The sequence below is a fragment of the Lacerta agilis genome, chromosome 17 (genome assembly GCF_009819535.1).
Source record: "Lacerta agilis isolate rLacAgi1 chromosome 17, rLacAgi1.pri, whole genome shotgun sequence".
Classification (NCBI taxonomy): Eukaryota; Metazoa; Chordata; class Lepidosauria; order Squamata; family Lacertidae; genus Lacerta; species Lacerta agilis.
Window position 1 is genome coordinate 25,442,470 of NC_046328.1, and position 24,171 is coordinate 25,466,640.

Consider the following 24,171-nt stretch of genomic DNA (forward strand, 5'->3'; position numbering starts at 1 on the left):
CTGGTCTAAACCACTGAGCCTCTTGGGCTTGCTGATGGGAAGGTCAGTGGTTCGAATCCGCATGACAGAGTGAGCTCCCATTGCTCTGTCCCAGCTTCTGCCAACCTAGTAGTTCAAAAGCTCACCAGTGCGAGTAGATAAATAGGTACCGCTGTGACAGGAAGGTAAACGGTGTTTATGTGTGCTCTGGCTTCCGTCTCGGTTTCTGTTGCACCAGAAGCAGTTTAGTCATGCTGGTCACATGACCCAGAAAGCTGTGGACAAACACCAGCTCTCTCGGCCTGAAGCAAGATAAGTGCCACACCCCATAGTTGCCTTTGACTGGACTTTATCATCCAGGGGTCCTTTACCTTTTCCCTTTTTTGCCATTTTATGATAACCATTAGGTGCCAAAATGACAGTGGTCCGTGATGAACATCTCAGGTGATCTAATAGGAGGGCTGGACCTGACATTCTGTCCCTGCCACCATTACCCTTCCCTCTCAGTTTTAACCCTGTGGGGGGGAAAGCATAGAATCATAGGATTGTAGAGTTGGGAGCCCAAGGGTCATCTAGTCCAACCCCCTGCAATGCAGGAATGTTATTTGTTTACTATTCAAATTTTTTGCCACTGATTTTGGAATTAGAGGAAGGGTCACATCTCGCATCCCATCTCACCAGCTATGCTTGCAGATGGTCCCAAGAGCTCAACCATAGGGATGGAACTGGGAGCATAAGGTTCTTAATTTCAGGGTCGTGGGTTCGAGCCCCACGTTGGGCAAAAGATTCCTGCATGGCAGGAGCTAGACTAAGATGCACCTCGTGACCCTTACCAACTCTAGGATAGGAGCCTCGCTGCCCCATGGCTCGGCATCCTGTCTTCACACTGAGCCCCCCCTGGCGTCTCCGCGTTGGGCTGGGAAAGAGCCCACACCTGAAAGCCCGGCGATGAGCTGCTGCCAGCCCGTGCCGGCAACATAGAGTAACCGCAGGGGCGCGTCTGGGGCATCGGCGCCCGGGAGGAGGGTGGCGCTGGTCCCTGCGGGCGCTCCCGCTCCGGCGGCGCCCTCGCCCTCCTCCTCCTCCCGCTCCCAGCTGGGCCAGGTGTCGGGTTGCGCCCATCCCACCAGCATCTGGGCGGGGCGCTCCTCTGGCGGCGGCGGCGGCTGCTCCAGCGTCGGCGTCGGCATTGCTGGCCAGGCTCCCGCGGCGTCCTCGCCTGTCCCGCTCCAGCTCCGCGGCGGCGATCATGTGCAGCCCGGTGGAGCGGCGCCTGGCCGGGCTGCGGGAGGCGCTGCTGGCCGAAGGGGCGGCGGCGGCGGAGCCGGGGCTGGAGGCGCTGCTGGACCTGCTGCTCTGCGTCCACCAGGAGTGCAGCGGCGCCCCCCTGCGGCGGGAGAAGAACGTGCAGCGCTTCCTGGACTGGGGTGAGTGGGCAGCGGCAGGACTCTGGGGCCGGAGGGTTCCTGGGCGCGTGCAGAGGGCCTCTCCAGCGCGACGCATGGCTTGCGGGGCCGGGGCCAGTCAGTTCCTCGGAGTTAAGACTTCTCCCAGGTGGAAAGCAAGGAGCTTGTTTAGCGAGGCGGAGAGGAAGGTCTGGGGTTGAGTTCTGAAGCATGTAAAGTAGTAACAAAAAATACCAGAAAAGGGGGCGGGGAGCGCAGTTCATGAAGGGGGTCTAGTCCAACCCGCTGTTTGGCTGGCACGTGTCCAACAGGTGTCTCTGCTAGAAGATCTCCAGCCAGGGAGAGCCTCACCACCACTAAACCCTGGCCAGGCCACTGGCTCCTTTGATGAACCCCTCTTGCTGTCAAGAAGTTTCTCCTAACTTTCAACCAAAATCTGGTGCCTTGGATCTTGAAGTCCATTAGATAAAGGCTTTCTGGGACAGCAGAGATTTAATACCTAGAGATGCACGCCTAGTATGCACATGGCTTCTCTCAAAGGAATTCTGGGAACTGTAGTTTGCTGTGGTTTCATGGCACCTGTATCTCTGTGAGGGGGGAGCCACAGTTCCCAGGATTATTTGGGAGAAGGCATGTGTTTTAAGTGGGCCTTAAATGTATGTTGTGCCACTGTGTCCAATGCTTATCTGACACTCATTCAAGTAACTTAATTGCAGAGGTATCACAACCTGGAAACCCGCCCCAATTAAACACACCATATTTTGTTCAGCTTTACTACCTGGGGCTCGTTTTCTATACCCCTCACCATTTTTGCTGCCTCCCTCTGGATCTGTTCCAATTTGTCTACATACTGCTATAGAATGGGTACTTCTCCTAAAGCATGTGCAGAGTGCCTCCCTCCCACTGATTCAACCTGCGGAATTTGGAGAGTAAAAACACCCACAGAATTCACTGCCACGAGGGACTGAGAGCTACTGAAGGGACCGCCCTCTTCTTTCACCCACTATAGACTAGGGGCCATCAGCGGGGCTTCTCCCCAGATGTTTTGGACTCTTAACTCACATCCGCTTCAGAATCCAGTATGGCCAACGGTCAGGGGCACAACATCTGGAGAGGGTACCCAGCCTCTGCTGTCGACTGTCATGGCTGTGATGTTCTGCAAAAAGTGAGCTCTGTGGGAATAAGGAAACTGGTTGCTTGGGGTGAGTGGTGGACGAGCCGGGCTGATGCTTATCGCAAGAATGGCAAAGCTTCCTTAGCTACGCAGAACTCATCAACATGGGAAACCAATTTATACTGAATCAGACCATTGGCTCCACCCAGCTCAGTGCAGTTTACACTGACTGGCGGCAGCTATCCATGATCGCTCCCAACCCTACCTGGAGATGCCAGGGATTGAATCTGGGAAAATATCTCTGGGCTTGATTTCGGTGCGTGTGTATCTAGAACGGAACAGGTGAAGCCTCCTTTTGGCTAGTTTCCCTGCTAGGGTTGGCCTGTCCCACCTCCACAACACCCCACAAATTATCCTCCCTGCTTGGGACCACCCACAGTCATGCCCCACGGAGGGAATAGTAGGAAATGAATGGACCGGCTGTGCCCTTGCATCACAGAGAGGGAAACTGAGTCACGGAGCAGTGTGGCGATGTAACACGCCTTGAGTGACGGACTGAGAACGTAGCCAAGCCAGAAAGGGACCTTCCCATCTCTTGAGGTGCCAGCCTTTGGTGGATTCTCTATCATAGTCAGGGGCTTATTCCTGCATTGCAGAGGGTTCTGCTAGATGATCCTTCAGGTCCCTTCCAGCTCCATGATTCTATGGTTTGGTAAAGGAGGGTAAAGATACGGCAGGGCAAATGCCAGCCATGCCACCTGTGGGATTGCATCCTCTCCCCAGCTCATAAGAAGGACCTTGGTGTCCAGGAGTGGAAATTTAATCTCTGAAACAGCAGGACTCTGCGGTGGGTTTAGGGACATCAGGACCCTTTCATGCCAGGTCAGAATATTTGCTGTTTTCACTGACAGCCTTTCTCTGGGGCATCTCAGGCAAGGAACTGAGGCAAGGCACCTCCAGTTTCTTTAACACATTCGCACACTCAGGATTTGCATGATTGCCCAGGTTGGGGTGTGGAAGCATCAATGTAATGGGCATTTTTTGCCATGCTGATGGGCAATGTGGTCCAAAACATCAGAGGGCACCAGGTTGGTGAAGGCTGTGTGATTTTTGCTTGATCCTGGGATATCCTCTTCTCTTCCTCCTCATCAACATCTGCGGTGTGTGGGTGTGTGGGTGTGGGTGTGTTATTCAGCAGTTTATTCCCACCTGAGAACCTAACTTCTGAGCATAAAAAGGATAAGCACACACCCCTTTCCGCCACTACCGAGAAGGCCCTCTGTAACTTCACTCCTCGCAGTGAGGGAACTGCCAGGAGGCCCTCGGAGCCAGGCAAAGTTGCTCAGACACAACTTTGGGGGTGTTTCTCTGCTCTATGAAACAGCCCTCCTGGATACTTCTGACTTCTGTTTCGTTTAGAATAGTGAGGGTTCCCCCACTTTCCTGCTTCAAAGCAGTCAGGGCAGCTTGGAACGATGGTGTTTGAAAACAACAAAAAATAAAAACCTGAAACATAGAATTTAACGTAACGGCAGCAAAGGTGGCCGGTGCAACTGTCCGAGAAGCCACGACTGTGGTGTTAAGTCTGCGCCTAAAGGCAGGGCCAGCCCAAGACATTTTGCCGCCTGAGGCAAAGGTCCGGATGGTGCCCTCCTTCCATTGTGCATGCAGAAGCCAACCAGAACACCATCTTGCTTCAACAGTGGTGACGGGGCAACCACCTCCACAGCCCCTGAGGGCAGCAGGCTAATTGCTAGCTGGTGGGTGAGTGCCTCGCTTTGCTTTGCTTTGCTTTGCATCTCTTTGCTGCTGCCACCTCCCACAACCTCACTTTGCCTAATAGTAGGGCTGGAGCTGCGTAAAAGAGGACAAACTTGGCACGGGAGAGAGATTTCTGACAAGAGAGTCCCATAAACCATGGTGCCACCAGACAGACTGCCTTGTCCCACTTGCCACCCTGAGAGCCTCTAAATGTGTTGCGGTGGGGGGGTGGGATTGGGGCCACCAATGATCTGAAGGCCCTGGGCAGGTTCATATGGGAGAAGACGACCCCTTTAGGTAACTTGGTCCCTAAAGTTCTGCAGTTGAATCCACCCCTTTGAGTTGCAACCAGCAGCAGCCTGGAGGCCAGCCGAGATCTCCGAGTGCCAGCTGCTTCTGCTGAGACTGGCAAGCCTTGGTTAACCGCACGGCTGTCTTGTAGCACCTGTTCCTACTGAGGTAAGAGCCAGGATGCAACAAGCAGATGGGCTCCTCTTCAGAATGGAATATTTACCCCTCCCTCGGCACCATTTGTTAAGGACACAGAAAGCTGCCTTAGACTGAATGAGACCCAGGGCCTCACGCTGGGAAGTGGAACTTCTGAGCACTATAAGCAGAGATCAGAGAGGGCTTGCCCCACAACTGGCTATGTGAAGGCCTGGAAAAAATACTGGTTTTTTTGTGGGGGACAGTTCCTGCCCTCCCATGTTTCTTGTCCCCCCCCCCCCGAGCCTTCACATCTTTAAACCACACCACCAAATACTGCTTACACCAGTTTGTCCTGTTCTGACTGGCAGCAAGCTCTCTAAGGCATGGGTCAGCAACCTTTTCCAGCCATGGGCCGGTCCACCGTTCCTCAGACCATGTGGTGGGCTAGACTATATTTTGGAAAACAAAAAAATGAATGAATTCCTATGCCCCACAAATAACCCAGAGATACATTTTAAATAAAAGCACACATTCTACTCATGTAAAAACACGCTGATTCCCGGACTATCCGCGGGCTGGATTGAGAAGGTGATTGGGCTGCATCCAGCCCACAGGCCTTAGGTTGCCTACCCCTGCTCTAAGGTCTCCCATTGAGAGAGAGGTTTTTCCTATTATCCATTAACACTGGGTTTTAAAGATGGAAAGAAACATACAGCATGGAGACTTAGATGGGTCCTAGGTGTGACCTAGGACGTTGGATTTTGGCTCCAGAAATGTGATATTTGCAGTGGCTGTGGACCAGAAACATTTCCCCAACCCTATCAGTGTGCGTATGTGTTCAACCCCCCCCCCCCAAAATAGCATTAGGCCCATCCCCATACCCTTTTCCCAACATTGCTGGCACAAAACAATTCCCTTTTGTGACAGTTATAAAACGGCTGAATTGTATTGTATCAGGAAATACAATTCTATCACATATAAGGACTCAAGAAGAGCTTGTGAATTCCCCCAGAGACCACCCAGATGCCCATATGGGAAACCCACAAGAAAGCTCTGAGTCTTCTCCCTTCCTCTGTTTTCCAGCAAGCAGACTTCAGAAGTGGAGGCAGAGCATGGCCATTGTGGCTGGGAGCATTTGATTGCCGGCTTCTCCTCCACAAATCTGTCCAATCCTCTCTTAAGGATATCCAAACTGGTGACCGTCGCTGCCTCCTGCAGAAGCGTTCCGCAGTTCTCTAACCATACACTTCTCCTGCACAGTCTTCTGGCTGGGACCCACGCCGTCTACTGCTCTGCGTTGCGTGGTTTTTATTCACACATTTGTACACAGCCCTGGAATTTTGTGTTGAAGGGGCGGAAGACGAGAGAGAGAGCCCAAAGTCCCAGGTGCGATCCCTCCTCAGGTGTGACCCCCCCCCCAGCAGCATCTCCAGGTAGGGCAGGAAACAACTGGTTTTCTGAAATCCTGGAGAGAGAGAGAGAGAGCCTCTGCCAGTCTGTATAGCTGGCACTGAGTTAGTTGGGCAAAAAGTCTGGCTCTGCATAAGGCAGCTTCCTATAATCCCTAGATAATCCCCCCCCTCTCCATAATTGGTTAGTCCTGTTTTGAAGCTAGTTCTTCTGTCCATGGTCACATCTGAGTCTTAGCCCTGTGGGGGGGGGTCCCACTGAGCAAGCAAGGCTGCTTATCTGGACCTTGCAATATTCAGAAATGCAGCTTGTAAATATCTGCATGACTTTGAAGTCTTCTACGAGCTGTTCGCCGGCCAGGCTCTATCATTACGACAAAGTAAGGCATGTCCTCCTGTTCCCCCAAGGCATTCCTCTCTCAGAGGACAGTGGTGGGTGGGAGTGCCCTGGTGGCCTGTCCTGGAGTGCCTAAAATTGCTGGTTGTCCTCAGGTGCAACAGAGGACACGAACCCATTGCCAGCGTGGAAGTAAGGTTCGTCTCCCAGTCCTGTTGCCTTCTGTGTGTGGAATTAGGAGAGTGGGGGCACCATCTTGCCTTCCTCCAGGCAGCAAAATCCCTCGGGGCCGCTCTGGCAATTGCAAACCATAAGGAAAACTGCTGGCAGCAGAGCGGTCTGGCTTCAGGCGTCCTCAGTCCTTACACGGGTGTCTGTTCTACCCTCTTTCTCACTCTGAAAGGGTGTCCAGCAAAGGCTGTCCAGATTGTTACTTGCTGAACTCCATAGAAGAAGGCAGTTCAAGACAAAGAGGCCCATTGGACTGTCTGATCAGGGCCAGCCCAAGTCTTTTTGCTGCCTGAAGAATGGCATAGTCTCCTCAGTTGCACCTGGAATAGCAGGCTGTCTGAGGTGGGCTCAGGGCAGGCCATGTGGCATGCAAGCTCTGGCCTGCAACACGGGGGTAATGGCCGGGGTGGAGAGGATGCTCAGGCAGAATGGCTGGGCGATGCTGATGCTGCCCTCAGTTGCCTCCTTCTGCCCAATGATAGCGCCGGCCCTGTAGGAAGCTTCCTCCAAACAGCTTGAAGCCATTCTCCACCAATGCATATCCATACCCTCCAACATTTTCGGCACCCAAATCGGGATGCTCTATTTTTGGTTTCAAGTTCTCATGAGAGCGTGAAACTGAAGCTGCTCTGGTTTTTTTGTCCTGTGGGACCAACAAACGAGTGGCTTTCATTCCAGTGCTCTGGCACAACCCTGCTGACTTGCACCAGAGTGAGCGCTTTTGGACCAACAAACGGGAAATTTTGGGATCCAAACAGAAGCCAGGATTGGCTTCTGTGATTTCCCGCTTTACGTGGGACAGTTGAGGGGTATGCATCTCATCTGAGAAAGCTTGCTTCCCTCTTCTGCCTTTTCGCAACTAGCCAGTCCCAGAGAATTGTGGGAAGGTCTGTAGCCCACAGATGACAGAGCACCTGCCTTGTGTCAGAAGGCTCCGGGTTCAATCCCTGCTTGAGGCCCTGGAGACCTGCTGCCAGTCAGAGCAGGCAAGAGTGGGCTAAATGGGACAGTAGTTTGGCTGGCTATGAGGCAGGTGTTCTAAGCCTGCTAGTAAATATATGAGCATCAGTGTGGTGTTAGCGGTGAGAGTGTTAAGACTAGGAGCTGGGTCCAGGATCACTGAGCAGTTTACATCTCTTTAGGGTCTCTGCCAGTACCAGGCAAGACTCCTCTTTGCACATGCCATCAGAGATTGAACCTGAGACTTTCTGCGAGCCGACAGAACACAATGGCCCCTTCCCTCACTCATCTTCATTTCATTTCATTTCAGTTCACTTTCAATTTGTATACCGCCTTTCTATAATACTATACATGAGGCGGTTGGCGCGAGGGCATAAGAAGAGAAGCTTTTTTGGGGGCAATCTTTGGGTATTCCGCCTAAAAAAAAGGTCAACAAGTTCCGGCACCTCTTTTTCTAGGGAAAAAAAAATGCCCTTCATGATAAAACCATAACTTTAAAATAAACAACTTATACCGAATAAAGCAATCTTCAATAATCCATTAGAGTGTAACAGTAAACAGTAAAATTAAATATGAGCAAACAATAATTAAACAGTTTACACGTAACAAGTACAATAAAGAATGACTAAACTATAAGCAATGAAAATAACGGCATGTCACAATGCATAAAACACCACAAAACCATGTAAACGGATCGAATTGAGAAACAATGACACACAACTCATAAAATTATAATTTTTTTTAATATCCCTAAACTCCTTCCTTCGTTGTCAAGAGAGGAAGGAACCAGCAGGTTGACGATGTAGAATCTGAAGGCTGTTTTTCCAGCTTCCCCGACAAGTGCTGAAGCCAGTCTGTACCCCGCATGACATTGTCGCGACTCCCAGCTTTGCCCAGTGGTCAGGGATGCTGATGATGGGGGTACTAGTTTGGCAGGATCTGGGAGGGGGCCCTACAGGTTCCCCACTCCTGTCCTAATAACAACTGTTATATTGAGGCTAATTCTGCAAGCAGTGGGGATGTGTAGGTCAAGGTGGTAGTGGTGGTAGGGACACTGCCTTTTTCTCGGTGCCTTGTTCCTAAGAGTTTGGATTTGGATTTGATATCCCGCTTTTCACTACCCAAAGGAGTCTCAAAGCGGCTAACATTATCCTTTCCCTTCCTTCCCCACAACAAACACTCTGTGAGGTGAGTGGGGCTGAGAGACTTCAGAGAAGTGTGACTAGCCCAAGGTCACCCAGCAGCTGCATGTGGAGGAGCGGAGACGCGAACCCGGTTCCCCAGATTACGAGTCTACCGCTCTTAACCACTACACCACACTAGCTCCTAACCTTAGTATGTTTAGGGAATGGAGAGGTTGCAGCGTTTGGGACTTTTCAGCTTAGGAAACAGGCAAGTAACGGGTGACACAACTGAAGTACACAGAATTGTGCGTGGCACGGAGAAAATGGACAGAGAAAAGTTTTTTTCCTCCCTCTCTCAGAACACTAGAGCTAGTGAGCATCCAATGTGGCTGAACGTTGTTAGACCCGCGACAGATAAAAGACCTTTTTCAGGCAGTGCATAGTTAAACAATGGAACTCACTCCCGCAAGAAACAGTGAAGGCCTCCAACCTAGATGGTTTTAGAAGAGAATTAGACAAATTCATGGAGGAGGGAGGGCTATGGATGGCTACTGGCCATGATGGCTCTGCTCTGCCTCCACAGATGGAGTTACAGGTAGGTAGCCGTGTTGGTCTGCCATAGTCAAAACAAAATAAAAAATAAAAAAATTCCTTCCAGCAGCACCTTAGAGACCAACTAAGTTTGTTCTTGGTATGAGCTTTCGTGTTCATGCACACTTCTTCAGATACACACGAAAGCTCATACCAAGAACAAACTTAGTTGGTCTCTAAGATGCTACTGGAAAGAATTTTTATTTTATTTTTTATTTTGTTTCCACAGACGGAGGCAGCAATGTTTCTGAATACCAGTAGCTGCAAACCACAGGAGGGCTCTTGTGCTGGGGTCTTGCTTGTAGGTTTCCCGGTTGGTCCCTGTGAGAACAGGACTAAGTGAGCCATTTCCCCGATCCAGCAGGGCTCTTCTGTTCTCATTCTGAGAGCTTTTGGTGTAGGGGGCGGCCGGTGACCTGAGAGCACTCCAAAATGTCTGCAACAAGCCATTGTGATCATCTTTAAAAGCCAGCTCTCATTCTTTAGAAGCTGCATCCCCACTCCCCTCCGGTCGGTCAGTTGGAATAGCTCCGCAAATGCTGCAGCTGTTCAGAGGGGGAACTGGCAGCCTCAGGATGTTGACAAGGAGGGGAGCTTCCTTGCAGGCAGGCAGGCAGGAAGAGAGGAAAGCTTCACGCTTGGGCCTTTTGGGTAGGAGGGGAAATGAAATGTTCCGGTGGCAAGAAATGAAGGCTTGGGAACTGTCTCTCTCAGATAGCAGTAGAAAAACGTGGACCTCCAGTGAAGCTGAACATTGGAAGATTCGGGACAGACCCAAGAAAATGCTTTTCCACGCAGCACATAGTTAAAACTATGGAACTCCCTCCCACTGGAGGCAGTGATGGCCAACAAGCTTTAAAAGAGGATTGGACAAATTCATGGAGGAGAGAGCTATCGATGGCTGCTCCACAGCTGGAGGCAGCAATGCTTTTGAAGACCGTTTGCTGGAGAACCACAGGAGGAGAGAGGGCTCTTGTGCTTGGGTCCTGCTTGTGAGTATCCCACAGGCATCTGGTTGGCCGTTGTGAGAACAGGATGCTGGACTAAATGGGCCATGGGCCTGATCCAGCAGGGGTCTTCTTAGGCTCTTCTACCAAGCAGGAAGGCCAGAGAGGTGTTTCGGTAACGTGTTACATTTGCCCCATTGGAATGAATTTAGCAGCTCTCCTAGCAGAGGAGGTTCCTGTGGCTTCCTGCCCATAGCATGATTTAACTCAAAGGCAAGGAAGAAACCCAACCACCAATACCGCCACTGCCACCTTGGTCTTCCCCTATCTTAATAACCGGGGCCGCAGCCCTCACCCTGCACAGGGGCCTCCCTCTTCTTTGCTTGCGTGGATCCATCTCCTGCCAGGATAACCACTTGAGCGTTCCTTCTGAACAAAATGTGATGTAACTCTCGCCACCCAACCCCTTTCCCCCTGTGGCTCCTTCTTACCACGTGAATTGCACTCCGCAACCAGACAGGACCTGTTCTTCAAGTCTGGATGCTGGGTGGGTGTGTCCTTGATCTTGCAGCATAGATATTTTTAATCTGGGACCCAAAGAGTGCCCCCTCGGTGACGGTGGTGGCTGTTTGGCAACAGATGTGCATCCATTCCTGAGGTGGATGGAAGGAGCAGAGGGGTTGCCTGAGGCCTTGTGCAGAAACCAAGGAAGCTGTCAGACCCTCGGCCCTCCCATCTAGCTCAGTGTTGCCTACATTGACTGTTGGAGGCAGCTCTCCGGGAGTCTTGGCCCAACCCTCCTTGGAAACGCCAAAGACTGAGCCCTGGGCCCTTTTGCTTGCAAAGCATGCGCTCTGCTCCTTCCCCATAAACTTGAGCAAGCTGCTAGTCCTCATGGAGTTTGAATAAAGGGCAGATTTTAACAGAACGCAGGAAGCCACCTTCTAGCAAGTCTGAGCGCTGCTCCAGCTGCACTGGCTCTCTGGGGTTCTCCAGGAGTCTTCCCCAGCCCTTCTGCATGCAGAGCAGGTGCTCCAACTCCTCCCTGGGGTCTGCGGAGCCTTCGTGGTTGGCTGAAGTGACAGCCTGCTCCCTTGCTAGCTCAGCCTCTTGGGGGGGGGGAGCTGCTTGTGCACTGCATAGCTGGAATGAGCCAGTATCTATGCCACTTTGGCTGCCTATCCACAGAGCTGCCTGCCTGCCCCTCCCTTGGGATCTCCTTCCTGCCCCACCAATGCTCCCTGAGTGGGTGTAAAAAAACAGTGGCATTTCCCCTCTCCACCTGATAGGGAGCTGCTGCTGCTACCTGGACTGGCTTATGATAGAGGGTGATGCATCACTGGAGGGGGTGGTGGTGCAGGAGGAATACCAGAACTGTTTGTTGCTCCTGTCGTCAGGGCAACCTGGCCAGGTCTAGCAACCTGGTAGGTAGGTTTTGGATTCCAACCTATCTGTCAGTCTTCAGGAGGGCTGTTTTTCTTATTTCAGACGGGAGGCTTTTTAAGGTAGCAGCAGCAGCAGCAGCACGCCCAGCCAAGGCCCCACAGAAGCCTCTTCCACCCCACCCCCCCACCCGCCTCCTTGTGCATGAAGGGTGCACATGCCTGAGGGTGGGTGTGCGCATGTTCACATTCTCTGCGCTGAAATAATCCACATTCTGCGCCGGGAAAGGGTGGTTCGCGTGGCCTGGGCCAGTTGTTGGGTCTCTCTTGCACATGCTGGTCTGCTTCAAACTATTTGCGGGTGCGAATGAAGAGGCATCAGCTACACACATACCCCCGGCTGCTTGCAGACGTGCCCATCAACCTCTTCTGGCTCTTGAAATTCCACCAAGCACTTCCCTCCCTCCCTCTGTGATAAGGCCTGAATTGCTTTTCTTTTCGGTGTTTTCTTGCACACTGGCCGGCAGCAACTCTCAAGGGTTTCAGGCTGGTTCCTTTCCCAGCCCACCTTGGAGCTACCCGGGTATTGAACACCCAGGACCTTCTGTCTGAGTTTTGCCCATGAGTCCAGTTAGCAAGCTGCCTTATATCAGGTCCTCAAGCTCTCCATCTTCATATCTGACTGGCTATGGTTCCCGCCCCCCTCGCCAGGGTGGTCTCAGGCAGAGAGAGGGTCTTTCCCCTCACCTGCCGCTACCTGCCCCTCTTATTAAGGAATAGAACCTTAGAACCTGGGACCTCTCCGCATGCAAAGCAAAAGCTCTGCTACCGAGCGACAGCCCTTCGCCACTAGGCATGCTCCCCCTGACAGGGTGGGATCCTGCGTTTTCTGACAAATTATATTTTATGAAAGGGGAGCCACCTTGTGGCAAGGCTCTCCTGGGATGTCCCAGCATCTGCTGTCCCCTTTCTTGTGTGTGTGTGTGGGGGGGGAGGGAGCAGGCAAACGGGGCAGTGACCCATGGGAAGGGGCTGCCTCTCCTCTCCTCTCTGGCGTGTGGGGTTCAGACCTGGCTCTTGTCCCCACCCTGCTCGCCTTGCGAGGAATGCGGTCCCGCTGGTTCCTCTGGGCGTGCCTAGGCCCAGCGCCTGGTTTTCCACTGAGGAACTAAGATTGGAAACTCTTTGGGAGCAGAGGAACACCTGCGGAAGAATTTGCGAAGGAGGCCCTCTCCTCTGGGCCAAAAGAGGACAGGCAGCAGCCGCTGCCGCTGCCACCATCGCCACACCTCCTCGTCTTGCAAAGGCACCAGCTCTCTGCACCCTCTGGTCTCATTCAGAGGCTGTGGATTCATAAGGAGAGGTCTGCAGGATCAGGCCAGTGGCCCATCTTAAGCTCAGCGGCCAACCAGATGCCTGCGGGGAAACCTGCAAGCAGGATTCAAGCACAAGCGGCCATCTTCTCCCCGGTTCAAGCATTCAGAAGCACTGCTGCTGCCTCGACTGAGCAGAGCCATCACGGCTATTCACCATAGCAAACCACTCTCCTCCATGTCCAATCCTCTTTTAAAGCCATCCAGGTTGGTGGCCATCACTGCCTCCTGTGGGGGTGAGTTCCACAGTTTAACAACATGCTGTGTGAAGAAGTCATTTCGTTTGTCTGCCCTGTATCTTCCAACATTCCTCTTTGTTGGGTGTTCATGGGCTCTAGTGTCCTGAGAGAGGGATCGATGAGTTTTTCGATACAGTTACAGGTAGGTAGCCGTGTTGGTCTGCCATAGTCAAAACGAAATAAAAAATTTAAAAAATTCCTTCCAGTAGCACCTTAGAGACCAACTAAGTTTGTTCTTGGTATGAGCTTTCGTGTATCTGAAGAAGTGTGCATGCACACGAAAGCTCATACCAAGAACAAACTTAGTTGGTCTCTAAGGTGCTACTTAGAGACCAACTAAGTTTGGCCACCTCATGAGAAGAGAAGACTCCCTGGAAAAGACCCTGATGTTGGGAAAGATGGAGGGCACAAGGAGAAGGGGACGACAGAGGATGAGATGGTTGGACAGTGTTCTCGAAGCTACTAACATGAGTTTGGCCAAACTGCGAGAGGCAGTGAAGGATAGGCGTGCCTGGCGTGCTCTGGTCCATGGGGTCACGAAGAGTCGGACACAACTGAACGACTGAACAACAAGGTGCTACTGGAAGGAATTTTTTATATTTTATATTTTGTTTTTTCTTAATACACTTTGTCCAAGCCATGCATCATTTTATCATCTCGCCTGTGACTCGACTTTTCTCCAAACTAAAAAGTCCCAAACGCTGTAACCTTTTTCTCATAGGGGAGTTGCTTCTTCCACTTAATCATTTCAGTTGCCCTTTCTTTAATCTTTACCCATTCTACAGAATCCTTTTTGTGGCAAAGTGGCCGAAACTGTACAGTGCATGCCTTTGCCCACATGATTCTCTGAGAGGTCAGCTGACATCCACAGAGATAGAATCAAAGGGTCATCTGGACCAGGTTTTCCCCAACTTGGGTCTCCAGGTGTTTGTTTGTTTGTTTGTTTGTTTTTTACTACAACTCCCATCATCCCCAGCTGGCAGGACCAGTGGTCAGGAATGATGGGAACTGTAGTCGAAAAACAGCTGGAGACCCAAGTTGGGGAAACCCTGATATAGTCCAACCCCGTGTGTTGTCGTTTTCCAGTTGGTGGGTAGAATCATTTCAACCCAACATTGGTGCTGTGCTTCCTGAAACAAATGAAATAGGAATTCCTCTCCAGCTACTTTCACAACTGCAATTCAGTTCTGTGCGGACCCATGTCTTCTGATAATAATTTTATGTTCTGGAAGAAGCTAGCTTTCCTCCACCAGATCATGTGACAGGGCTAATAAAGGCGATCAGCAGAAGGACCAGAATGACTGGATGCGCCAGGTGCCACTGGAGGCGAAATTCATTAGAGGGAAGAAGCTCGTTAGTGAAGTTGTGCCAAATTACAAACAGAGAACGAGAAGGATCTCGAGGTGTTTTAAGTACATTTACTGTGTGATTTATCTGCAGTCTTCTCAACGGGCCACCCTGTAACGAAATTATCCAGGCTGCTCACGAGAAGGGGATTTAATTAAAACGGGTTGAACTGAAACAAGGGTATGATTTTCAATGCATTTTTAACATATCGTGCCAGTTCAGGTTAACCAAGGACAGAGAACTTCAGCCCCCTGAAAATGGCACAAACACACAATTCCCATTCCCCAGGGAAAACGCTGACTGCCAGACCTTGTCCAGACTTACGGAATCTTAGAATTGTAGAGTTGGAAGGGCACCCAAAGGCCATCCAGTCCAACCCTCTGCAATGCATCACAAATAAAGACGTAAGAGCTTAACATCAGCCCTGCTGGATCACACCAAAGGGCTCCCATGTAGCCTAGTAGATTTGTTATTATTATTTGTTATTTATTTATTTATTTATTTATTTATTTATTTGTTTGTTTATTTATTTGTTTATTTATTTATTAATTATCCTGTGCACACAGAGATGCCCCCATGGGACACACACACCCCCACTGGAGATTCCCAGCAGCTGGTATAATTCAGATGCATCCTGAGTTAATTGGAGCTGGGCTTCCACCTTCCTCTGTGCATGCCTCTCCGAAAAGGAGAGTTAGTGGTTGGGGCTGAGGAACCAGACATTGTTATACTACAGCCCTCATCAGCCATGCTGGCTGCTCCAACTGCATCTGGAAAGCTACAGGCCTGGATGAGAGCCAGAACTCCTGGATCTCTCCTCCACAGGGTGCAGCCAGGGAGCCAGGCTCAGCAAATCCAGAAATTCTGCATTCAAGCAGCATCTTCGGGTACGGTGCTTGCCCAGTGGGCATTTTCCTGTCAAGGATTGAGGAGAGCTGCCTGCCTGTGCTTGAGACGCTTGTGCCCCTAGCTTGCTGCTGCCCGCCTGCCCACCTCTCTTCCCTGCCCCTACAGCATATGAGTGGGCCTTGGGAGTACAGAGTTTCCAGTTATTGTAGAACTGGAAAAGATTCAGGAAAGGGCAACCGAAATGATAACAGGGATGGAGTGGCTCCCCTATGAGGAAAGGTTGCAGCGTTTTAGTTTGGAGAAAAGGTGAGTAAGAGGCGAGATGATAGAAATTTAGAAAACGATGCATGGTGTGGAGGAAATGGATGAAGAAAACTTTTTCTCCCTTTCTCCTAACACTAGAACTCATGGGTGTCCAGTGACGCCAAATGTGTGAAGATTCAGGACTGGTAAAAGGAAGTGCTTCTTCTTGCAGCGTGTAGTTAAACTACGGAACTCACTGCCACAGGAGGCCGTGCTGGCCACCAACCTGGTTGGCTTTAAAAAAGGATGGGACAAAATCCCTGGAGGAGGAAAAGGCTATCACTGGCTTCTAGCCACAATGGCTATGCTCTGTCTCCAAAACTGGAGGCAACCATGCTTCTGAAGAACAGTTATTGGAAGCTACAGGAGAGGAGAGGGCTCGTGCTTGAATCCTGCTTGCAAGTTTCCCACTGGGGCATCTAGTTGGCCCCTGTGAGAACAGGAGGCTGGACAGGATGGGCCACTGGCCTGATCCAGCAAGCTCTCCTTAGGTTTTCTTCTCACCCAACAAAACCCTGCAGTTGTTGTTGCTTTTGAGAGAGAGAGAGAGAGAGAGAGAGAGAGCCCTTAATGAAATTGGCCGCGCCTGTCACTTTCCACCTGTTCCAAGCCTGGGGCAGATTGTACAGCTTGATTAATTTTATGTACGGGAAAAGGAGTGTGCTGGGCTTATTTTGGCCAGCAAACATGCCTGCTTTCGGGACCGGGGGTTAGCTTCCCCCATCACCAAATGACAGCTGAAAAACAGTGCCTCTGAGATTGAGCAGAGTGCTGTCCCGCCATTAAGATCATCCCAATATTCCCCAATGTCTCTGGAATAAGGGGCCAAAGGTCCAATGTTCACACATAGCCATAGCACATCTTCTGTTTTCTGCAAGTTAGGCACAGGAGGGAAGGGGAGGTTTTTCTGTTAATCATGCGCCTCAAGGCTTGGGCGATTAGTCACCTCTTAAGTAGCCTCCTGCTTAATGTCCTCATGCCAAGAGACTTGGTTGCCTGGGGGGCGAGGTGGACCTGTGACTCCCTAGATGTTGCTGGACTCCCAGTTCCCATCAGCCACAATCCGCCAAGGCAATTGTCAAGGGAGGTGGGAGTTCAACAATATCTGGAAATTCAGAGGCTCCTCACCCCTGCTGTACATAAGAACATCAGAAGGACCTGCTGGATCAGGCCACAGGGGGCCAATCCAGTCCAGCATCCTGTTCTCACAGCGGCCAAACAGGAAACCCACGGGGAGAATTTGTGTCCTGTAGGCAACAGAAGTTTCTGTAGTGCCTGCTGTGCACCTCTGACGGAAGCAGTATACTGGGGAAGGTGGTTTAGTAGTGTGTTCCAGTGTGACTTCTTCTTCGCAGAATGGATGGGTGTGCAAATTCTGCACCGAGATCAGTTGGTTGTTGCAATGCACAGGAGTTTTAGAGCCTTCCATGAATCGGCTTGTTCTGGATAATTTGTTCTTGGGATGGGAAAGAGAGAGTCCCCAAACCTAACCCCTGGACCCCCGGTTTTGCTGTTTTCGCTCTGCAGCAATACAGTGGTACCTCTGGTTAAGAACTTAATTCGTTCTGGAGGTCCGTTCTTAACCTGAAACTGTTCTTAACATGAGGTACCACTTTAGCTAATGGGGCCTCCCGCTGCCGCCGCACGATTTCTGTTCTCATCCTGAAGCAAAGTTCTTAACCCGAGGTACTGTTTCTGGGTTAGCGGAGTCTAACCTGAAGCGTCTGTAACCCGAGATACCACTGTACTTGTTCTGTTTAGAGGGAGAACTGCTTCCCCACCCTGTCCCAAAGCTGATGCTCCAGATCTGGGCCTGACCCTGCGTTTCATGCTTGGAGCGCAGGAGGCTGGCCTGCTCTGACGCTCCTTCTCCCGACTAGTCGCTCTGCCTTCTTCCTTCTCAGAGATGCCTCGGCAGCCCGTACAGGAAGAGACAGGTGCCACCGCGTGCACAAGGCTGCCAAGGGTGGCATGATGGGGCATGCAGGCATAGGGCCCCACCCCAGGCACCGAAAGGGGCAGGTGAGCAAATTGGATCACAGCAGCTTTTCAAGCCACAGGCAGAGCTTAGCTGCCTCACCACCCTCTTTCCTTGTTTTTCCCTCTCTCGGAGTGTTCCTAACAGGTAAAGAGTGTGACGGGCAGGGCTCCAGCTTTGGTAGGAGTGATACCTAGTGGTTAGAGCAGGCCAAATTTGCCCTTCCAGCTGTCTTGGGACTACAACTCCCATCATCCCTAGCTAACGGGACCAGTGGTTAGGGATGATGGGAATTGTAGTCCCAAAAGAGCTGGAGGGCCAAGTTTGGCCATGCCTGGGTTAGACAAGGAGGTGTGCGAATCAGCATGCTGGGATTGTGGCCTGCTTTAAAGGCCCTGAAGGGGGTGATGGAAAATGGACCCCAGCTGCCTCCTGTCCCTTGCGCAGCAAAAGACGGAAATCCAGCTTCCGGCTCATAGCTCCCCACCAAGAGGGCTGTTGTGCTCAGATCTTGCTTGTGGGTTTCCCATTGGGGCATCTGATTGGCCACTATGAGAACATGATCCTGGACTAGAAACCGGGATGGCTTCTTTAAATTCGGGGGTGTCCCTGGAAGATAGGGACACTTGGAGGGTCTGTTAATGGGATGGGATGAGAAATGTGTGCACCTTTCAGTGCTTGTTGGACTCCAACTCCCATCATCCCTGACCATTGGCAGGGGATGATGGGAGTTGGAGTCCAGTGACATCAGAGAATTCCTGCTGCTGCTGCTGACAGTTGGCCACACCATCCTAGCCACCTCCGCTAGGCAATCTCAGAAATGATCCATTCCACATTTTGTTGCTGTGAATCAGGAACCCACATATCCCACCATGTACTTCAGGGATGGGTCACCTGCATTCCCCCAGGTCTTTATGAACTCCCATCATCCCCTGCCAATGGTCAGGAACGATGAGATCTGTAGTCCCATAACATACACCCCCCCAAAAAAAAAAACCTCCACCCCTTAGTTGCGCAACTGCAAAGGCTCAGGAAATTGTTCCGTTGTTGTTTTTTGTAATGGAATTACATTGTTTTGCACTATCTTAGCTGTATTATAATCCGCTTTGTCAAGGCTGTTTGCTTTGAGAAGATAACTAAATAAATAGCGTCCACGCACTGATCAAGACACCTGTCTCTTGTTTCTCAACTGTAAAATACACAAAATATTTTCTGCATGCTTAATTCTTTGATGGACGGTGTCATCCAAAAAGTCGCTTCAGAGTTGGTTGGCTTCCTTTGACTTGTGTTTGGAGATCTCCGGCATGGCTTCATTGGAACTGCAGCTTGTGATCACAACAGTGGGGCTAAATGCCAGGGTTGTTATAAACCTCTCTCTGCCATGCTCTTGTGCAGTTTTTGAGCTGCTGGATACAAACATAAAAATAAAAATGAAGTTATATACATCACGAGGAACCCTGGCGGGAGGGCAAGGACCACCTTATTACCATTGCTACTACTCTGGGAGCTGTTTCCGGCTGAACAGCAAGATAAATAGGGGGGGAAAGGAATAAAAGGTTTTGCTGGCGTCACTTTGGGTTGCACATGAACCAGACTGGCGCCTGCAGCTTAGGATAAGCTTTGCAAGAGGATGGCTGTACGAACTGGAGGTTTAGAATTGACAACTAGAGTAAGTCATCTCCTGCTTCCTGAATTCAACAGCTTTGCTGAATTTTGGCTAAGCGTGAAAGCTCTGCAGCTTTGTAAGGGGAAATCAGAATTTCAGAATTCACAAAGCATTTCACTTTTAAATTGCTTATATATCACTAACCCGTCCCAGCTACAGTATTGCAGTGACTGTGCGGAGGAAGAGATTTGGGTCCGAGAAACCAAGCGCAGGTGCCCAGAGGCTATAGGATGAGCAGGAAATGTGTGTGGATGGTTGTTGTTTTTTAACAATGAAAGGCTCTGTGACAGTGACAGATTAAGGTCCCATAACATGTATACACCACTTGGTTATTTTTTTTATTAAAAAAAAAAACACCTTCAAAGTGGTTTACAAAAGAGATAAAACCATGAAGTTGTCAATAAGAAAAATGAACAAGAATATACCGATAAGACTTTCCAAAAGCTAAAATGTGGTCTAAACCACTGAGCCTCTTGGGCTTGCCAATCAGAAGGTTGGCGGTTCGAATCCCCACGACGGGGTCAGCTCCTGTTGCTCGGTCCCAGCTCCTGCCAACCTAGCAGTTCGAACGCACGACAAAAAGTGCAAGTGGATAAATAGGTACTGCTCCAGGGGGAAGGTAAATAAACGGTGTTTCCGTGCACTGGTCTGGTTTCGGTGTTCTGTTGTGCGAGAAGTGGCTTAGTCACGCTGGCCACATGACCTGGAAAAACTGTCGGCGGACAAACACCAGCTCCCTCGGCCTGTAAAGTGAGATGAGTGCCGCAACCCCAGAGTCATCTGCAACTGGACTTAACTGTCAGGGGTCCTTTACCTTTAAAACTCAAATCAGCTGAACAGCTGGGTGGGCTTGTCCAGACAAAAATGTTTTTAGAAGATGCTGAAAAGAGTACAGTGAAGGTGGCTGCCTGATCTCAATAGGCAGGGAGTTCCAAAGTACCACACTAACAGACTGAGTCATTACAAATATGGAACAGGTATTATGTGGAACAGTGCCAGGGTACATGAGGGCCGGTTTTGGAGAGAGGCTTCATGTGCTCATCGTTTTCTTTAATTACGGTCAGTGGATACCCCAGTAAAACCAAGGGGGCCTTCCTGTCTCTTATTTTCCTTCCAGCCTCCCCTTTTGCCACCAAGGCCAAGCAGCTGCGCTTGCGGAGGGATGACTTTGAGATCCTGAAGGTGATCGGACGAGGGGCTTTTGGCGAGGTGAGTGCCAGTGGTGGGCGCTGTCTTGGGGGGGCATTAAAAACACCTGCCCTCCGAGGATGGGCATTTGGACCAGGGCTGCCCCCACACCCAGCTGCAGAATTTTGAAGGATGAGACTGCACACTCCCCTTCCCCGTCTGAAGCTTTTGCTGGAATAAATTTGATCCAGGACAATTCTTTGCAAGTTTACGCAGGTGTAAGTCCCATTGTGTTCATGGGCATGTTCCTTATGGGCTGGGATGGTGGCCCTTCATTCTTTTAAGTTCAGAAAGGGAAGGTTCTGAAATGATCTGCAAAGGAAAGCATCCTTTTTCCAAAATCCCAGGCGTTATGAGACCCCACAGGGCCCGGGGGAGGCAGAGGGATATTTCTGAGCCTAGAGGTCCAATCTAATCTTACTGGTTATCGCCCAGCCACACTGGCAAATGGGCCAGAGGTTTTTGCGCCTGAATCCAGAAAGCACGATGGTCACTTTTTAAAAACACAGTACTCAATCACGGACAAGCGGCTGCGCTGTAATGACGACCCCAAATCTGCCACCAGTGTAGGCTGGGGAGAAAATGGGTGGCGGTCTAAGTGTGTGTGTGTCCCCCCCCCCCCTGCACCAGGTGGCGGTTGTGAGAATGAAACAGACAGAGGAGGTTTATGCCATGAAGATTCTGCACAAATGGGAAATGCTGAAGAGAGCAGAGGTATGCGCCCCCCCTGTCATGTGCCAGGCCCTGTCTGAGAAGCAGAAGACGTTTCTTTCAAGGCTGATGAGTATAGACCCTTTTTTTGGGGGGGGGGTTCCATTTAGCACAAGGGTGGGGAGCCAGAAACGAAAAATAAAATGAGTATCCTTTGGATCTTAGCTCCTTTCCCTCTGCCTTTTCCTCCCTGCAGACGGCTTGCTTCCGGGAGGAGAGAGATGTGCTGGTCCGCGGGGACAGGCAATGGATCACCACCTTGCACTTTGCCTTCCAGGACGATCACTACCTGGTGAGCCTCATCGCACAACACAGTGCTGGGAAAGAAATGGGGGGGGGGAGAGATTTTTCTGTCGGAAGGCATCATGCTATCTTCCTCAACTTGGTAACCTCAAGGAGTTTTGGACTGCGAGGATTATTGCCCTTGATTATTAGCCCGGCTGGCTGGGGCTTCCCAAAACATCTGGAGGGGCACCAGGTTGGCTAACACTGCTCTCGGGTCTTAGAATTATAGCAGAGGGTACCCCCAAAGGTCATCCAGCCCAGCCCCCTGCAATGCAAGAATCACAACTAAACTGAAGAGTCTCTGGCAGGTGGCCATCCCACCCTGGTTTAGTCTTGGGCAGAGAGGAGATTTTCCCCCAGCCCTCCTCTCTGGTAAACTGGAGATGGCAGAGATTTGAACCCGGGACCTTCCTCGTTTGCAGCAGCAGAGAGTCAGTGGTTGTGTGAGCCCTGCTGAGCCCCACCCCCCAGCCCTCCGTTCTTCTGTAATTCACTCCTCCTTTCCGCAGTACCTAGTGATGGATTACTACGCGGGAGGGGACCTCCTCACCCTCCTCAGCAAGTTTGAGGACCGCCTGCCCGAGGACATGGCTTGCTTCTACCTGGCTGAGATGGTCCTGGCCATCCACTCCCTCCACCAGCTTCAATATGTCCACAGGTAAGTTCGCCTGCCTGGCTCTGGAACTGGCAGGGAAACGCCTTCCTTCCTCAGTTTCCTCACTGCTAAAATGGGAAAGAGTGGCATCTGGTCTCCATACTAACCCCAAGTGGAAGCAGAAGGTATTGGCATGCAGGCAGAGTTTCTTCTTCTCTCCCTATTATCTGTGACTGGATTAAGAACTTTAAAGAACCTAACCACTTAAAATATTTTGGTGGCCCCATATATATCTAATTCAAAATACAAACAATCATAAAATTTTATTTTTTGAAATGAAACAAAACCTGCAGTAAGGTGGAAAATGATGTTTATTTTTGTGTTCTTCCATTTTACATATATTTGAGATTTTTTCCTCCTTTTTCTAATTGCAAAATCTTTGATCAGATCCTCAAAACTAATCTTACGTCACACATCTGCTTCTATGCTTAGTTGAGATAAGGCATCCAGCCTTCCTTTGTTGCATAGTTGTTTTCTTGGGACTTTTAATATACTTCCAACTGAGAAAACGAACACCTAGCTGAGCAACTTGTGACTTATCAACGTTAAAAACCCTGCAATGGAAAATTTCTTCCCTCAGTGCCCTAAGCACGCGCTTATTTTGCTTAATGGTTAATCCAGCCGTGGCTTTCATCCCAGCCTGCCAGACTCTCCTTCCTCTGGAAGACAGAAGTGGGATTCTTGGGGTCCCTCTGACCCCCAATGAGTCCCAGTTTCAGGCCCCACCCCTTCTGGCCACTGACCCCCCGCAACGCCAGCCCTATCAGGCGGGACTCTTGCTCACCACTGTGGCTCCCCCCCCCCCCCTGCAGGGACATCAAGCCGGACAACATCCTCATCGACACCAACGGGCACATTCGCCTGGCCGACTTTGGCTCCTGCCTGCGCCTGCAATCAGATGGGATGGTGAGTGTCGAGGGGGGGGGGTTGAGAATCGCTAGGCCTGACTCTGACCCTGACCCTCGCTGCTTGGGTGCAACATGTGATGAATGATCCTTGAGGTGTGGTGACCCCCGATCTACAGGAGGTTCATGTATTAATAACCCAGCTTTTTCTCAAGGTGGGGCACACCATTCTCCTCAACAACATCCCTGTGAGGTAGGTTAGACAGAGATGCAGGGACTGAGCTTCATGGCTGGCTGAGTGAGGGGATTCGAACCGTGGTCTCTCCCAGGTCCTAGTCTGACCCTCCAACCACTACATCACGCTGCCCATCAGGGAACGACGCAGCTGAGCTGGAGCCCAGAGTCTCTCCCTTCTCTGCCCCCCACCCTAGGTGGAGTCTTCCGTGGCTGTGGGGACCCCCGATTACATCTCCCCAGAGATCCTGCAGGCGATGGAGGACAGGAAAGGGAAATACGGCCCTGAGTGCGACTGGTGGTCCCTCGGGGTCTGCATGTATGAGCTGCTTTTCGGGGAGACCCCGTTCTATGCCGAGTCCTTGGTCGAGACCTACGGCAAGATCATGAACCATGAGGTGAGTGGGGCAGAGCAAGGTCAGGGTGGGGTTGGGGGAGGCAGCTGTGGGGCAGCAGAGCAAACGGGAGAGTTGGTGGTGGGCCTGTTTTCCTAATGCCTTCTGTGTGGGATCTTTGGGGAGGGAGAAGGAGGGTTGATCCCTCCATTGGGTGGGCCAGAGGGGCAGCCAAGGTGAAATGCCATCAGGTGTGTGTGTGGGGGGGGGGACTATAGGGCAGGGACCTGGGGCTTTACTTAGCAGAATTGGTTGGACGGCCCCAAACCACAGGCAGGTGGGTTTACGAGGTTTAGAAGGAAGCGAATTCGTTCATTCACCTACCTACCTACCTACCTACCTACCTACCTACCAACCATCTTTACCCCTCACCCACCGTGTGGCGCATGTAGTTCTCCTTCTCCTCATTTAACCCCCATAACAACAACCCTGC

The 24,171-nt window shown here is 51.0% G+C and overlaps 1 protein-coding gene across 2 annotated transcripts in view; it reads left to right on the forward strand.

Annotated features, from left to right (window-relative positions):
* The first annotated feature begins 1,169 nt into the window (after positions 1-1,169).
* Positions 1,170-24,171, forward strand: part of CDC42BPG (CDC42 binding protein kinase gamma) — a 55,025-nt gene continuing 32,023 nt past the window's right edge. Inside the window, exons 1-7 of one of the 2 annotated variants that reach the window (XM_033174607.1) lie at positions 1,170-1,406; positions 20,543-20,634; positions 21,244-21,327; positions 21,521-21,616; positions 22,119-22,267; positions 23,077-23,170; positions 23,541-23,741. In XM_033174607.1, coding sequence (XP_033030498.1) covers positions 1,229-1,406; positions 20,543-20,634; positions 21,244-21,327; positions 21,521-21,616; positions 22,119-22,267; positions 23,077-23,170; positions 23,541-23,741 — 894 coding nt within the window. In that variant the 5' untranslated portion in view covers positions 1,170-1,228. Of the gene's footprint in view, positions 1,407-20,542; positions 20,635-21,243; positions 21,328-21,520; positions 21,617-22,118; positions 22,268-23,076; positions 23,171-23,540; positions 23,742-24,171 lie in introns of those variants that run through there. The other variant, XM_033174606.1, reaches the window with a different exon arrangement.